This window comes from Bombyx mori, chromosome 23 (genome assembly GCF_030269925.1).
Source record: "Bombyx mori chromosome 23, ASM3026992v2".
Taxonomy (NCBI): Eukaryota; Metazoa; Arthropoda; class Insecta; order Lepidoptera; family Bombycidae; genus Bombyx; species Bombyx mori.
In genome coordinates this window covers 716,772-732,268 of record NC_085129.1, presented here as the reverse complement: position 1 = coordinate 732,268, position 15,497 = coordinate 716,772, and the positions used below count along the sequence as shown (strand labels likewise).

Here is a 15,497-nt window from a genome sequence, read left to right as displayed (position 1 = left end):
ATTTAAACAAAACAATACCAACAATAGCACTTTATTAAAATAAAAATCTTAAAAATGAATACATATTTATATAATAAAACTTATGTTTTTCCCGATTTTTCATTAAATGCATATAAAATTTAGCTTATATACTATGGTAAATCAAATTGTAATAAAATGGCACCCTGATTTTGTTTCATGATAGTAGTTCAAATTTAGCGCGGACACATAGCATGACGTCCACCGTCGACTGGCACACTGGCACCAGTGATATTACTTGCCAAGTCGCTGGCAAGGAATGCAATTGTTGCTGCCACCTCATCTGGTTTACCTGGACGTCCCAATGCATGAGTTTCTTTAGTCCTCTCTAAGAATGCTGCATATTGCTCCTCACTCAACCCTCCCCTTCTTTGTAGCTCTGTTAGAATTACTCCAGGATTGACACAGTTAACCCGGACTCCTTTCGGTGCTAATTCTAAAGCAACACAGCGAGTGAATTGGTCAACAGATGCTTTGGAGATGTTGTATGCCAGAACTCCAGGGAAAGAGCGAATCCCATTAACACTCGATACGTTTACAACATTCCCTTTGCTTTCGAGGAGATGAGGGACCGCCAGCATCGTCAGATAGTAAATTGAACGCACATTGGTGTTCATAAGACGATCATACTGGGCCAAGGAGGTGTTCTCGATGGTTCCAGTTTCAATAATACCGGCATTATTCACTAAAACGTCCAACTTTCCGTAATGGTCAATGGTTTTCTTAATGATTTTCTCAATATCACTTTCTTTGGTCAAATCTGCGGTTATTGACAGTGTTGACGCAAATTTGTCGCAGTCCTTACTCACTTTTTGCAAGTTCTCCACGTTTCTTCCCGTCAAAGATAGTTGAGCGCCTAATTTTGATAAGAATACGGCGGTGGCCGCTCCAATTCCGGAGCTGGCACCGGTTACGATAACGACTTTGCCGGCAAAATTCATAGTTACTTCTGAATATTTTCAATGTGAAACCGTATTAAAGACCTCCTGTTGTGAATAAAACAAACACGAATAATCTTATCAAAGCGTAATTATGTAATTCAATGATAACTCATTAAATTAAACCTTAAGTCACTTATAATATTTACTGTGGATTTCTCAAACTTCTCAATATATTAAATGTATTATCTATGTGGAGTTCTTTGCCTGTCATTTGTTTAGTTGTACAAATTTTAAGAGGTTCTGCGTACCGTATGTACATATTGTTTATTTCTACTTCTACTAATATTATAAAGAGGAAAGATTTGTTTGTTTGTTGTATTGAATAAGCTCCGAAACTACTGAACCGGTTTGAAAAATTCTTTCACAGTTTGGAAGGTACACATTCCCGAGTGACATATTATAATCTTTTTTGAAAAAAATTAGGGCCCTTACTAAAACTCCAATAATATAACCCAAGGTGTAAAAAAAATACCTAAAATATTCTTTACATCGCGTGCCCTGCGAAGACTATTGATGATAGAATAAAATAATGTACTACGACTTTATAGAACACATTATTATTTACAAAAAGTGTCGCGACAGCATATGTCTAACTATAACAGATATGCCGCAATAAGTGTTCTTTTATTTAAAAAAAAATAAAAAAACGTCGTTGATATTTTTGTTAAAGACCCGAGCGGAGCCGGAGCGTGCCGCTAGTGTAGAAATAAAACCATAAATATTCATATTTCTCTTGCTTGCTTGGTTATCAATATTATTAAATTTACTATTAAAGTTTAAAAAAAAAAAATTTTTTTATTTATTTAAATATATAAAAATAATGAAATAATAATCAGAAACTGAGAACAAATCTAATATGAAAAATAAAACAGTTCACAATAAACTTAAGCCATGTAACCAGAACAAAACAACTTAAGAAGAATCATGCTGATAATGGCTCACTGAATGTGGCCCCCTTTTTTTTGATTTTCGAATTTTTTTTATTTTTAGTTATTTGTTCGTCGTTTGTTCGTTAATTCGAATGTAAAAATTGTTCGTTCGTTTTTATTTATTTAAAATTAATTAAACAAATGATCATCCTTAAGTTGGCTCCCTTTACTAGATAACAGATTTTGTGTGCATTACATTTACATTCATGTGGTGATCATTTGTTTAACTAATTCTATATAAATAAAAGACGTTTTATTAAAAAGAGTTTAATTAATTTTAAATAAATAAAAACGAACAAACAATTTTTACATTCGAACATTAACTAAAACCTAAAACATCATCTCGACTCTAGAAATATCATTTTGACATCTGTCACATGCCTTAACATTTATGGACAATCGAATTTAGTACCTACATACAGACCTACCTACCGTATTTACTATTTAACTGTACACTTATGCTCATAGATTATACACTTAATATATCTTATGCTACCACTTTAACTCTAATTTGTAACTTCAAATAAATTTACAAAAAGATTCAAAGAGTAACAAGCATAGTTAACTATATAATAAGTATCTGTAATCTAATAAAATTTTAAATTAAAGTCAACCACGTTAAACTAGATAAGATAAAAGAGTTAATAAAACTTGAAATTTCTTTTATGATTCTGGTAAGGGTTGTTTCATCATATATTTATTAACATTTACCACTAAATATTACGTGCCAACGGTTCAATTGACTTTAAGTCTGTTCTTGACATCGATACCAGAATGTATCGAAAATACTTAATTTTGTAATATCTTGTTATTAAAAGAAACTACAAAACTACCCTACTAAAGTTTTGACCTGCGAAAAATACGAATAGAATCCTACCCACTTGTTAAAAAATATCACAGCAACACACACATATCACACCACTATTCACATAATATTTTAAGTAGGAGCCTATTTGTTCTTTGGCCCCATTTTAATAAGAAGTAATATGTGACAATTAATCCATTAAAAAAATATTCACTAAGAGCTGCTAAAATATACCAGCATGCCTAAGATGTAAGCCAAATACTAATTTTTCATCATGAAAGAAATTTATCGTATAAAATTGTGATTAAACACTACAAATAATTTATGAACTAAGGTTATGGGTGAACAATGCTAATTTGAATAAGTATCACATAAAATACTATCACCATGTAGCAATGTTGATCAATCACATAAATTAAAAAAAAAATTGTATTTATAATGGAATTTCTAATACAGGAGTGTTTCAAACAAAAAGTGAATAAACACTGTGTTAATAAGCTTCCAAGGTAAACTTTATGGTAATAGTAGGCAAAGTAAATATGATTTAAATTAAAACTAGGGTGTTTCAATTTTGATAACAAATTTGTTTTACTAAAATACTTAAATTACCATTAAGAAACAACAATTTCTATATAATGTTATGATTTATTTGCTTTAAAAATAAAAAAATTCAAGCATTCGCTCAACATAAAGCCTTCAAATAATAATTTCAAATTTCAGTCTATTCATCAGTATACCTAACAGTTGTACAGCTATGCTGAACCTCTCACGACTTTGTCGATGTAAGCAGTCTCTAAGTGCAGTGCAAAGTAAACTCCTGGTGTCATCTCGAAATGGCTTCAGTAACAGTATTATTTCAAGGCAAATTATCACAACTACAAAAATGCACAGATATAACATCCTAGGAAGGTTCAGTGTAAGTATAATATCTGATTGAATACAGTGCACACATACATACAGTTCAAGTTAAGAGGTTAAAACCAGGATTTGCAATTTATAGTTGTCATGATATTTACAATAAATATACATATGCATATCAATTGCACAATGTTTTTTTTACAAATATGAAGTCATTTGATTTATATTTTAAGATTATGATTCTAATTCCAGCTAAGCAGCACAATAAAATCAAACAGTATTATAATGCGATTTTGCTCTTCAACTCCTAAACCGAAGACGTCAAGAGCAGTTGGATACTGGCTACTAGGATGCAGTGGTATGGTCTTCACTGCTGTAGTACTAGGTATGGTATCTGGATATATTATAATGCTTTACAGTATTTATTATATTGTTAATTTAATACTTAATACTAGCCAGGGTAACAAGTAATATAGTTGTTTGGTTCCATCTTTATGAGCATTAGTATAATATCTACTGTTATGGAAGTGTCTGGTATATGGCATGACAAGCTTAAACTATTTGAAATCTCAAAAGTTTTAAAATGATAAAAAAGTTTGTTATTTATGTCTACCTACGTACTATGAGCAGTGTTAGAGTACACTCATACCAAGATTCAATTAGAACCCATCTACGTTTTAGAACTAATTGTAGCTATGAAGTGAGAAAAATTATATGATTCACAAAAGCTTGAAAAACCTTTTGATTTATAAATCTATTCAACTATGAATCTATATGAAATAGACTCTAAGAAATTCCTAATGATCCTTCTATATCATTGTCTGATTTCCTATGTAATTCCTATATTAAAAAACCATTATCCATAATATTAGAGTGCAAACATCTTGCCAAATCATGCCATGATTGCTTCATCCCATTGCTTCCTTTGAAATGTAGGAAATTCATATTAACAAAACAAGACTTCAATGTAGGTAGGTAATTTATGTAAATAAGAAAAACAATACCATAATATAATGAAACTAAAAAAAATCTATAATACATTTTGTTGGAATATTTATATTGTATAAATATTGCAAAATTTTACTTCTAATTAATTTGTTTATATATAAGTGAATGAGCTTACTGCCTACCTGGTCTTAAGTGATTGCAGAAGTCTGTATACATCATAGCTAACATTGTACAATAAGATGAACTATATTTCCGTAATAGAAAAAACATAAACAAATAATACAGTAAATTGCAATTTTTTTTTAAGTTGTATTCTCTCCCTTAGATATTAAAAGTTATTTAAACTATAAATCTATTAAATAAATAAGTAAGGGTAATAATAAATATGAATTGTAATAAAAGTGTTAAAATCTAATGCATTTTTATTTACGTATGTAAGTTGACAGCTATGGGCATTACTGGGATGCTTTAATGTACTAGTTGAAATTTTAAATGCTGGACAATTTTGTTAGTACTGCATCAAACTAATTGGGTCTATATAACACATCGCAAGCTAGAGATTGTTTACCTTTTAATGTTTTCTAAAGGTCATTTCTATAAAGGACATATATTTCTCTTCTTCTTTATTATATTTCTAAATTTTCTAGTATAAGCCAAATTGATACTTAAGGTCGGACAGTAAGCTGTCTTTACAAATTTTTGAGTTATGTAATTGCAATACATAAAACTACATATTTTGATGAATAAAGTAGTAGTAAAGCTAACATGTCAATTAGTTGGCAGTATAAAGTACTATACTGCTTGCGTATAACAAGTTATCTATGTGTATATAAGTTGTATGGGAATGATTCTCGAAAACCAACACTCTGTTGTTACGCCCTGAACTCGTTCGTAGTGAAAGTATTCTGTGTTCAATTATCTTTAGTCTCCCGTACTCTTCATGCCCCTAGTCCCCAGCTTTACTAATGTTTTGGGGTCGCAAGCGCGTAAGTGTTGATATCACCATCATATTTTTGTCGTGAAGCAGTCATGCATTCTGATATTGCAGTACTGTTGAGACTTCCATCTCATACCTAATCAAGCACCTCCTGGTGGACGGTGGTGCTCAAATTATTTTTATGGGCTCCGATAATTTAATTGTGTTTACGGGCGTGATAAGTAAGTACTGTAAAAAAATTGCGCATTGCGGAAGAAATTAATTTTTTATGAATTATATACTTATATTAGTCAAGTAATAACTTCATGACATCCACAGATTTATCACAGGAGAAATTCTTTTTACATTTGCGAGAGAACTCTGAAAATATGGACCGTGTAAACTTTAAAAAGACATTTTCTTTGCATTCAATCATTTACCCAAATTGCAGTGAAAAATTGTTATCGTTACGTAACGTACGTTTTTAACTGCAGCTCTTTTAACGTTGAACGATATGTGTAGATCTTAGAATGTAACCCTGGATAGCTGGTTGATTCTTGGTCGCGCTAACGATAATTTCAACATACGTTTCTCTATACAAATTCTGAACAACATTAGATCGTCTGTCGCTGAGCAAAGACGCATACGTCTACAATTAGATTATAGATCAATGGATGAGTCAGGGCTTGGACGGCATCCATGCATACAATGTTTTAATGGCTACCAATCTTGACAGAACGAAATGTAATTACCCGGATTGTCCTGTAGGTGGCGTCACCCGACTGACAGAGTCAGGTTTGTCTATGGTCACGTGGAGACTCCTCGGAGAGAAGATGCCCACGAATGAAGAGGAGTGGCAAAAAGAGTTCGAGAAGTATCAGCAGTATCCAGAGTTTAAATAGTAAGTTCCGTCCGGAAGACGAAATGACTTTATTTTTTTATTGCTTAGATGTGCGGACGAACTCACAGCCCACCTGGTGTTAAGTGGTTACTGGAGCCCATAGACATCTACAACGTAAATGCGCCACCCACCTTTAGATATACGTTCTAAGGTCTCAGTATAGTTACAACGGCTGCCATGCCCTTCAAACCGAAACACATTACTGCTTCACGGCAGAAATAGGCGGGGCGGTGGTACCCATCCGTGCGGGCTCACAAGAGGGCCTGCCACCAATATGGTAGGAAGACTTCATATTTTATTTACACAAGAACATAATTTCTCACTGACATTTCAGCGACGTAATGCCTCGCAATGGGACATCGCAGGACCCTTGTGCATACGTCGCGCGTGGATAAGACCCCGGGCAACGAGAGACCTGCTTGTCTTTAAGTCAATACATGCCCTACACGTGAATGTTTCTGATTTATACGATGAAGGATTAACATTTGTGTAGTATAAATCAAACTGTCTTGTGTGCAGTATGTGTTCACCCTGCGCGCGCTCCGTAGCGTCCTAACCGTCCAGCCAGCGGGCGCGGTCCGCGCTCCGGCTTCTAGGGCGGGGTAACTGTTACATAATTGACTTCGACCGCATGTTTCCAGGTGGCATTGAAGTCGTAATGTCTTTAATCTATAGTGACCGCTTCTCCAGGCGGGACGTGAACTCGTTTGCCTATCTACACTAATCGGATTGCCTTTCAGCAAAAATCAGAACATAACATTCTCAGACTTCAAATGGATATGGTACATGGAGTTCGCTCACCGAACCTGGGGCCGAGCCATCGGAGCCGCCATGTTCCTCCCCGCCGCCTACTTCTGGTACCGGGGAATGCTCCTCCCGGACATGAAGATCAGGGTCGCCGTATACTGCGGCTTAGTGGCTGCTCAGGTCAGCAATCAAGGAAGCACTCTGGAAACTCTCACTGTTGCTCTCTAAAGCGGCTGTTTGGAAGGGGACGGCCGACCCCTAGTGCTGGTGGTTGCTCAAAGGACGAAGGAAGGAAGTGTCCTCTTCGGTTAAAGGGTAATGCGCGCGGTGCATTTGTATCGAGCGATGCGACTGCGCCGGTGTTCGAACCCCACAGACAGGTTCCACATTTATAATAAAATACGTACTTATCTTTACGAATGTTTTCCATGGTGAAGGAATAATATTGAGTAATGATCATGCGCCCGTGCTTCGCGTGCTCGCTGCGTCCCCTAGTGCGCGGACAGGTGCTGTCCTGAAGGCAAGCGTTGTACCGCACAAGTGAGACGTCAGACTCATGTGTCGAGGTGGAGGGCGACACGGTCGTGGCGTTGTCTGTGGACTTCTGCAACCACTCAACACCAAGTGAACTATTAGATCATCTACTCACCATTAGAAATAAAAATAAATCAATACTTTCTAGGGGCTGATGGGCTGGTACATGGTGAAATCAGGATTGGAAGACAGGTTCCATGGACCTTCAGATGTCCCGAGGGTCTCGCAATACAGGCTCGCCGCGCACTTAAGTCTGGCGTTCATATTGTACGCGGGATTACTTGGCGGAGCCCTGAGGGTGCTCCGCCCCTTCCCGGCGGCGGCTACTTTGCAGAAAATCAAGGAGTTGAAGAGCATCACCGGCCTCGCGCACGCCGTCAAGGCGATGACTTTCATCACGGCCGTCTCCGGTCAGTCCCGCGTGTACTCGCTTGTGTGTCTCTCGGTGTGCAGCGGTTGCCAAGTTAAGAGAGGTCATAGAACGTGGCTGGAGATCGACCTGACATCAGGTGGAAGTCTCCCCAGTATTGCAGTGTGATTATCCACTACAAACCTGCGCACGCTACGCGGCAGCAATTAGAAGGAAGGAAGGAAGGGGTTGCCCTCGAAGATCCCCCCCACAAGTCGGTGCACGAACGAGCAAAGACAAAACATTCAACTGTTACTTTCTCTGCTTGTTAAAAAGACTTACTTTTTTCGTTTTTGATTATTTGCTTTTGGTTGATAAGCTTTAGTGTTTACAAAATAATTACTTTGGGGAATAGACTTTATTTTTGTCAATATCAAAACAAAAAAGAATATGTATTATGTATTATACATGAATAAATATAATTGTTGTGGTGCCAGTGACCGTAGCCAGACTTCCACAGTTGGGCGAACTCGAACTCGATTGACTGAAGCGTGCAGAAGACGGTATCTGTAAGTAATAATGATTGACGTCACAGGAGCCTTCGTGGCGGGTCTGGACGCAGGCCTGGTCTACAATTCCTTCCCCAAAATGGGAGACAATTGGCTTCCCGATGACATCTTGGCATTCTCACCCACAATCAAGAACTTTACCGAGAACCCGACTACCGTGCAGTTCGACCACCGCGTGCTGGGCGCCAGCACCCTAGCGGCGGCCAGCACGCTGTGGTTGCTGTCGCGCAGGAGGCCGCTGTCCCCGGGCGCCCGGGCCGCCGCGCGCGCCCTCGCCGCCATGGCCTGGATGCAGGTGGGCTTCTTACTTTATATATAGTTGCTTGAAAGTCAAACGTGACTAAGCGACAATAACTGCTTTGTACATAAATGATAGGTAATAACCATATTCGATGCGCAAAAAAAATAATTTCTAGGTCTTTTAAAATAATTTCAATCCTACAGCTAGATTCGTTACAATAGATTTATTTTCAGGTATTTCAACATTCAATTAGTCTACTGTAAAGTTCACGCATTGTCGCTTAGTCACGTTTGCCTTTCAAGCGTCGATATATAAACTAGCTGTATCCGTCCGCTTCGCTGGGCATTTAAAATTAACATTATTGATGTGCCTTTGGAAAACATACAGCATTGTATTATGAAGAAGCAGTGTGTACTTAGCTTAGATTCCTTGTCTATGTCCAACCATAGACAGTCAATTTAGTTCCATCTTTAGCCGCTAGGTGCTGCCAGCAAGTATAAAGGGAGCGCAGCCATCTTTGATCTTCATAGCGTTGTGTACTTTCGTACTGTGAAGTCGCAAGTCCACAAATATTTATTCGACTTCTTATTAATTGCAAAAAATATTTATTTTGTGTTTCTATGAGTGTTATTTTGCAATCATTACGAGTATTATTTACCAATCCTATCATCGGACGCCATGAATCACGCGTCATCTGTTGGAGGTGATGTTGAGTCAAGCTCCATAATTTCCGAGAGGGAAGATGTCCAGGCGAGACGCGATGGAGACGCCTCGCGTTCGAACAGCTCGTCAAGCGAAAAAGAACAAAAGGGGTCTCTGCGTAAGAAACGACGGGATTCAAAGGTAACGGTCGATCTTCGAATCGGCTCGTTATCCCACCAGGTCAGTGACGTTGTAAATCTAATAATGCATCAACTGTGTGTAACAATTGAATGTAACGAAAATTGTTGTAAACAAATTGATCTCGTCAATACGGAAATTTTGACAAAAACACAACAGATTTAAACTAATAATCTTTGTAACATAATTACTGAAAACTTTGACAAATCGTCTCCGTCGTACAAGTTACCCGTAAAAAGCGTTTTAAATTGTATACGGAAAAAAGGGCCGTATGTATAGAAATAAGACGTCGAAGTTTAATTTCCGTGGTCTCTAACAAAGTATCCTGTTACCAACGCACCACTCATTGAGGAATTTTTGTTTGATAATAGTAAATTGAAATCTATTCAGTCCCTCGGAGGGCTACAATCCTATTTGTCACGATCTCGTACAAAAGGTAAGCCAAACATTATAAACAATCATAGTCTGTAACATCTGGCACAATCCAGAGGGGGGCAATTGAAGACACCGACGGGAGGCACTGAGTGCCACCAAAATTGTAATAATTTGTAAACCATGTATGGTTACCAAATACCGTAAAAAAAAAAAAAAACTACCTTTTTCTGCGGAAGAAAAGCGACGGATCAATGCGTCCAATTTTGGATCTTCGAGAGTTGAACAAGGTCGTAAAGATAAAACACCTAACTGTTTTCGGACACCTAGGTACCAAACTTTCTCCACCCAGGGGACTGGATGATAGAATTGAACATTTCTCAGGAATATTTTTCTAGTATCAGTCGCAAAATTTCGTCGATACTTCTTGAGGATCAGTACCAAGGTACCAGTATCAGTACCTCCAGGAAGGAATCGGTACCTTCTTATGAGTTAGTATGAAATGACATGCCTACCCTTCGGTCTGGCTTCAGAGCCACACCTTTTTGCTTCTATAACATGCGGGTCGCAGAGACCTTGCGTGCAAAGGGAACTCGAGTGCTAGTGTCTACTAGACGACTCCCTTTTTGGTCGACCAAGACAAATCCAAGTTGAAACTTCAGGCTGCAGAAACTGTGAAGCTTTTGGATTAACCTTTTTTGCTTCCATAACATGCTGGGTCGCAGAGACCTTGCGTGCAAGAGGAACTCGAGTGCTAGTCTACCTAGACGACTTCCTTTTGGTCGACCAAAACAAATCCAAGTTGAAACTTCAGGCTGCAGAAGCTGTGAAGGTTTTGGATTATCTGGGCTGGCATGTCAATTTCCATTATATAGGGTGCTCGGTCGCTCGGTCGCTCGGTCGCTCGGTCGCGGAGATATTGCGTGCAAAGTCGAGTGCTAGCTTACCTACACGACTTAATCTTGTTTCACCAAGACAAATAAACGTTTTTGTTCCCATAGCATGCTCGGTCGCGGAGACCTTGCGTACATAGGGAAGTCAAATGTTAACGTACCTACGCGACTTTCTCTTGGTCCTTGAAGACAAATACACCTTTTTGCTTCCACAGCATGCTCGGTCGCGGAGGCATTGCGTGCAAAATCGAAGTGCTAGCTTACTTACACGACATGATCTTGTTTCACCAAGACAAATAAACGTTTTTGCTCCCATAGCATGCTCGGTCGCGAAGACCTTACGTACATAGGGAAGTCAAATGTTAACCTACCTACGCGACTTTTTCTTGGTCCATGAAGACAAATACACCTTTTTTGCTTGCATAGCATGCTCGGTCGCGGAAACATTGCGTGCAAAGGGATGTTGAGTGTTATCCCACCTACGCAAATCCCACCAGGTCCATCAAAAGAAGTCCAAGTTGAGTCTTCAGGCCACATAAGCTGTAAAGCTCTTGGATTATTTGGGCTGCCAAGTCAGCCTTACAAAAAATCAATTAGTACACTGGTTCAAGAGATGACATGTCTAGGGATTCGATGGAAAATTGCGAGAAATGAAGTGGCCACTCAACAACATCCTAGCTCAAACTCTGACGGAATTACATCAATCTATGCTAACTTGCAAATTTTCTTGCGAAGTTTCAAGAAAAGGGGTAAAAAACAGGCCATCCTGCATGTGTTAACAATTAAATGCAGTGCTGACGCGGAGCCACATGTTAGACATTGCCGATACACAAAACCAACCATTTCCTGGCAACGGAAGCTTCGGACATGTGTAGGGGTTACAAATGCAGTGCTGACGCGGAGCCACATGTCAAACATTGCCGAGACCCAAAACCAACCATTTCCTGGCAACGGAAGCTTCGGACATGGGTAGGGGTTACAATTAGACGAAATATTAACGTCCTGTCTATGCTCAGCTCAACAACAGAAACGGCTCACCCACAAAAGAGCTATTTGCAATGGTAGTGACAATCAAAATGAATCTGAAAGTATTTCACTAACGTTGACCTTTCGATTTTTAAACCTAAGCGATAAGTTCAAGATAACTGTCAGCTTATCTCTCGGGGAGATACAACATCATAGCCGACAGGCTATCACGAGGAAATCAACCTGCGAAATGGCACTTTTTACCACAAGTGACCACAAAAGTTTTTCGAAAGTGGGGTCATCCGGATATAAACCCATTCGCCGACCAAGATTGGATACCTTCAGCAGACCGTAGAGGATGCAACTAGCATGGAGAATTCCTCCTCTCAACCTTCTCCCCAAAGTACTGACTCACTTCAACAGTGTCTAGGGAACCTACCTGGTAGTGTTCCCAGACTGAGCGAAAGCATTTGGGTTTCCAAGCCCTCAGACCCCGAACGCTAGATAACTCGCACGAAATCCAAAACCTGCCTCCTCCACAGGTTAAACATTAACCCTGAAAGCTTAAAGGGGGGGGGGGGGGGGGGGGAGGTTGTACAAATAATAGACTGGTCTAAACAGGAGAAGATTTATTGAAAATTAGCTGGTGTCAATCCACTTTGTCAGCATACTTACCAGCAACTAGAAGATGGTGCATATGGTGCTACAGTTTTAAAATTGATCCTAAGTCTGCAGATGTTGCCAAATTCTTTCTTCTTTTCCAAAAAGAAAATTTTGCCTATAAAACAATCCTTCTGCATCATAAAGCAGCGCTGTCGACTTTCTGTGGGCGAAATACATGTAGGACAGCAAACATTCTCAAGCTCTCTAATAAAAATTGCTATTTTAAAAAAGCCATCGGAATAAATTCAACTACTTATTACAATTTTACTAAGTGTAGTCCCATTCACATGAGATCCGAGAATAGTTCTAAACTGGTTTTCTTCAAACCCAGCCACCACATCACGCCTCAATGTAGCTTGAAGGACACCAACAACCATGTTGCTGGCTACGGGACGCAGAGTTAATGACCTTACTTTGCTCAACATTTCTAAAGACAGTTTCTTTGATAACAGAGAAAAACATCTTTCTGATACCAGTCTTTGGGTCTAAAATTGAAATCCATTTTCGTCAAAAATCTGCATAAGTGCTTTCTAAACATGAAACTAAAGACATGCCCGGTAAGATTCGTAAGGACTTTTTTCTAACTATGTGTGTTGTCACAAAAGCGGCATCCCGTACTGTAATTGGAAACTGGTCTTCGTTCAACCTTACGAGGTAATGGCATCAACGCATCTCTAAGAAGTTGTAGATCAGCAGTAGCCTCTGAGATGGATTGATAATGAACCAATGGACGAAATACTTTCTAGAGGCAATTGCAAATCATCCAAACGTTTACAATAATTATTGCCGAATAATAGAGCTTCGTAAAGATCCTCACGATTCTTTTTTTCAACACATTTACTTCTACATGATGTATATACATCATTTATACAATTTATACATTTTCTTGTATATACAAGATAAAATGTTTATTACAAACTTATAAATATTTTTTAATTATTGAATTAACATGGAAGTTAACAACTGTTTTTTTGATTTAATAATTATATAAATTATGAACATTATCATTGCGCTTCATAATTTTATTATGGCTTTACCTATTTCATCATAGCGTTGTGCTTAATAATTTCACCGGCAGATAACAAACACGTCTTCATAATACAATGCTGTATGTTTTCCAAAGGCACATCAATATTACGGTTTTACATAACAATAAAACCGATATTATGTGCCGAGAAGGAAAACATACAGCATTGCAGGAAGTTCTTCCTGGTGAAGACTATGAAGATCAAAGATGGCTGCGCTCCCTTTATACTTGCTGGCAGCACCTAGCGGCTAAAGATGGAACTAAATTGACTGTCTATGGTTGGACATAGACAAGGAATCTAAGCTAAGTACACACTGCTTCTTCATAATACAATGCTGTATGTTTTCCTTCTCGGCACATAATATCGGTTTTATTGTTATGTAAAACCGTAATATTATTTCTCACCGCCACAAAGATTCTCATCATCAACGCCCCCGCAACTGGTGCAGGGAGTCCAACACTCATATAAATATTAGTCTATCCATTAAGTACATGTAATTTCTACATGGATACCAAGTTTTAAGTCAATCGGATACATGGTTCAGTAGTTATAACGGAACATCCGTGAAAACCACTGTACATATATATATATATGTAAATATCCTTTAGTTGTGAAGTCGCGGCCGGACTAGACGCTCGGTCCGACTGTCGGGGTTCGAATCCCGCAAGCGGGTACCGATTTCTGCGGTATAATAGGTATTTAACAAATGTTCATGATTGACTTCCACGGTGGAGGATCCACATCGTGTAATCAAAATCCAGACCCGCCAAAATTGTAATTTCAGATTTTTTTTCTACCTAAGCTGAGGAGAGCCTTGAGAGGCTATTTCAGCGTAACCTTAACTAGTAGGTGAGCTCACGGGGCTCAAACCTGGGGGCGTTGCTAGCACGAACCCGAGCAAGAGCCGCGCTTCGCAGAATCTACCACCGGATCGAAACCGCGACACACTGAGAAGATCCGGTGGGAAACTCAGTGGGCTGTGTCTATGGCTTCATTTACTCGTCGAGCCCTTCGTTGCAAGCGACGGGTTCGACGAGAACGATATTTTAGTAATAACTGTTGATATAACGCCTTGTGAGTTCGCGCGGGTAGGTACCACCACCCTGCCTATTTCTGCCGTGGAGCGTTCCATCTGAAGGGCGGGACAACCGTTGTACTAATGTGTCGAGTGTGTCGCGGCAGGCGGGGCTGGGCGTGGCCACGCTGCTGTGCTACGTGCCCACTGCGCTGGCGGCGAGCCACCAGGCGGGCTCGCTGGTGCTGCTGTCGCTGGCCGTGTGGCTCACGCACGAGGTCAAGCTGCTCAAGTACATACCCAAGTAGTAGGGAGGACTTGCACTAAACAATTCAATACTTTTCTTAATCGAGTCAGTGTCATCAGTCAGTGAAAGATTACCAGCAAAGATTATTATTATTTTTTTATTATTGTAAGCATAGATAGAATTTATAATTATATAAATTAGCAAAATGTTGTCAACTTTTATTTCGCCAAGCCTCCCCCCCCCCTTTTTAATATTAAGGCGAAGACTTAATATAAACTTAGAGTAAGCGGCACGTAAGTTGGCAAGGTTTTGGTGTAGTGGGGGTAATGTCGCGCATAGTGCACATTGCAACAAAAAAATAGTCAGTTTTATTGCCCGCATATAATTTAATTAAATTTTATTAAATTTTTTATTTGCCATAACTTATTTTTAAGCATGTGGGTTTAGAAGAAAGTTAAAGAAAAGAGAGGAATTCGTGAAGTGTATTAGGTGTTATAAATAAAATATAATGAAAAGTTAAGAAGTTTATTTAAAAAAATATACTTAATATTAAAAATGATGTGTCGCCGTCGTCATTATCATTGTCTAATAGTGCTGCTACCCCTTGGATTAAATTACCTGAGCTGGTGGAAGGAGTTGGCTCCTCATCGTCGACATAACGAAGAGTCGCTGTCGTCACTGGCGTAAATAATAAAGCGCTCAGTGACTGAATCGACT

General features: G+C 38.8%; 2 protein-coding genes across 4 annotated transcripts; one reads left to right on the top strand and one right to left on the bottom strand.

The window, feature by feature from the left end:
* Positions 1-15: 15 nt before the first annotated feature.
* On the bottom strand, positions 16-1,150 carry LOC692844 (short-chain dehydrogenease/reductase). Its single transcript, NM_001046689.2, is given in 1 exon segment — positions 16-1,150. A coding segment is annotated over 1 exon segment (765 nt). The 5' UTR covers positions 960-1,150; the 3' UTR covers positions 16-194.
* Positions 1,151-2,291: 1,141 nt separating this feature from the next.
* On the top strand, positions 2,292-14,986 carry LOC101739736 (cytochrome c oxidase assembly protein COX15 homolog). 3 transcript variants are annotated; one of them, XM_021348620.3, is made up of 9 exons: positions 2,292-2,562; positions 3,150-3,199; positions 3,414-3,609; positions 3,804-3,936; positions 6,184-6,316; positions 7,057-7,243; positions 7,746-8,007; positions 8,542-8,810; positions 14,701-14,986. In XM_021348620.3, exons 1-9 carry the CDS (start codon positions 2,554-2,556, stop codon positions 14,839-14,841), a joined length of 1,380 nt encoding a protein of 459 aa, XP_021204295.1. In that variant the 5' UTR covers positions 2,292-2,553; the 3' UTR covers positions 14,842-14,986. The 3 variants fall into 3 exon arrangements, with proteins under 3 accessions (XP_021204295.1, XP_012546654.1, XP_004927143.1); XM_012691200.4 differs by lacking the exon at positions 2,292-2,562 and adding an exon at positions 2,595-2,942; XM_004927086.5 differs by lacking the exons at positions 2,292-2,562; positions 3,150-3,199 and adding an exon at positions 2,595-2,942.
* Positions 14,987-15,497: the final 511 nt, after the last annotated feature.

Bases quoted from the DNA above. Each gene is read 5' to 3' on its own strand.
- LOC101739736 (XM_021348620.3), top strand. The intron at 3,200-3,413 runs GTAAACTTTATG...TTCAAATTTCAG, and splicing joins TGTGTTAATAAGCTTCCAAG to TCTATTCATCAGTATACCTA. The intron at 3,937-6,183 runs GTATGGTATCTG...ATTGTCCTGTAG, and splicing joins CTTCACTGCTGTAGTACTAG to GTGGCGTCACCCGACTGACA.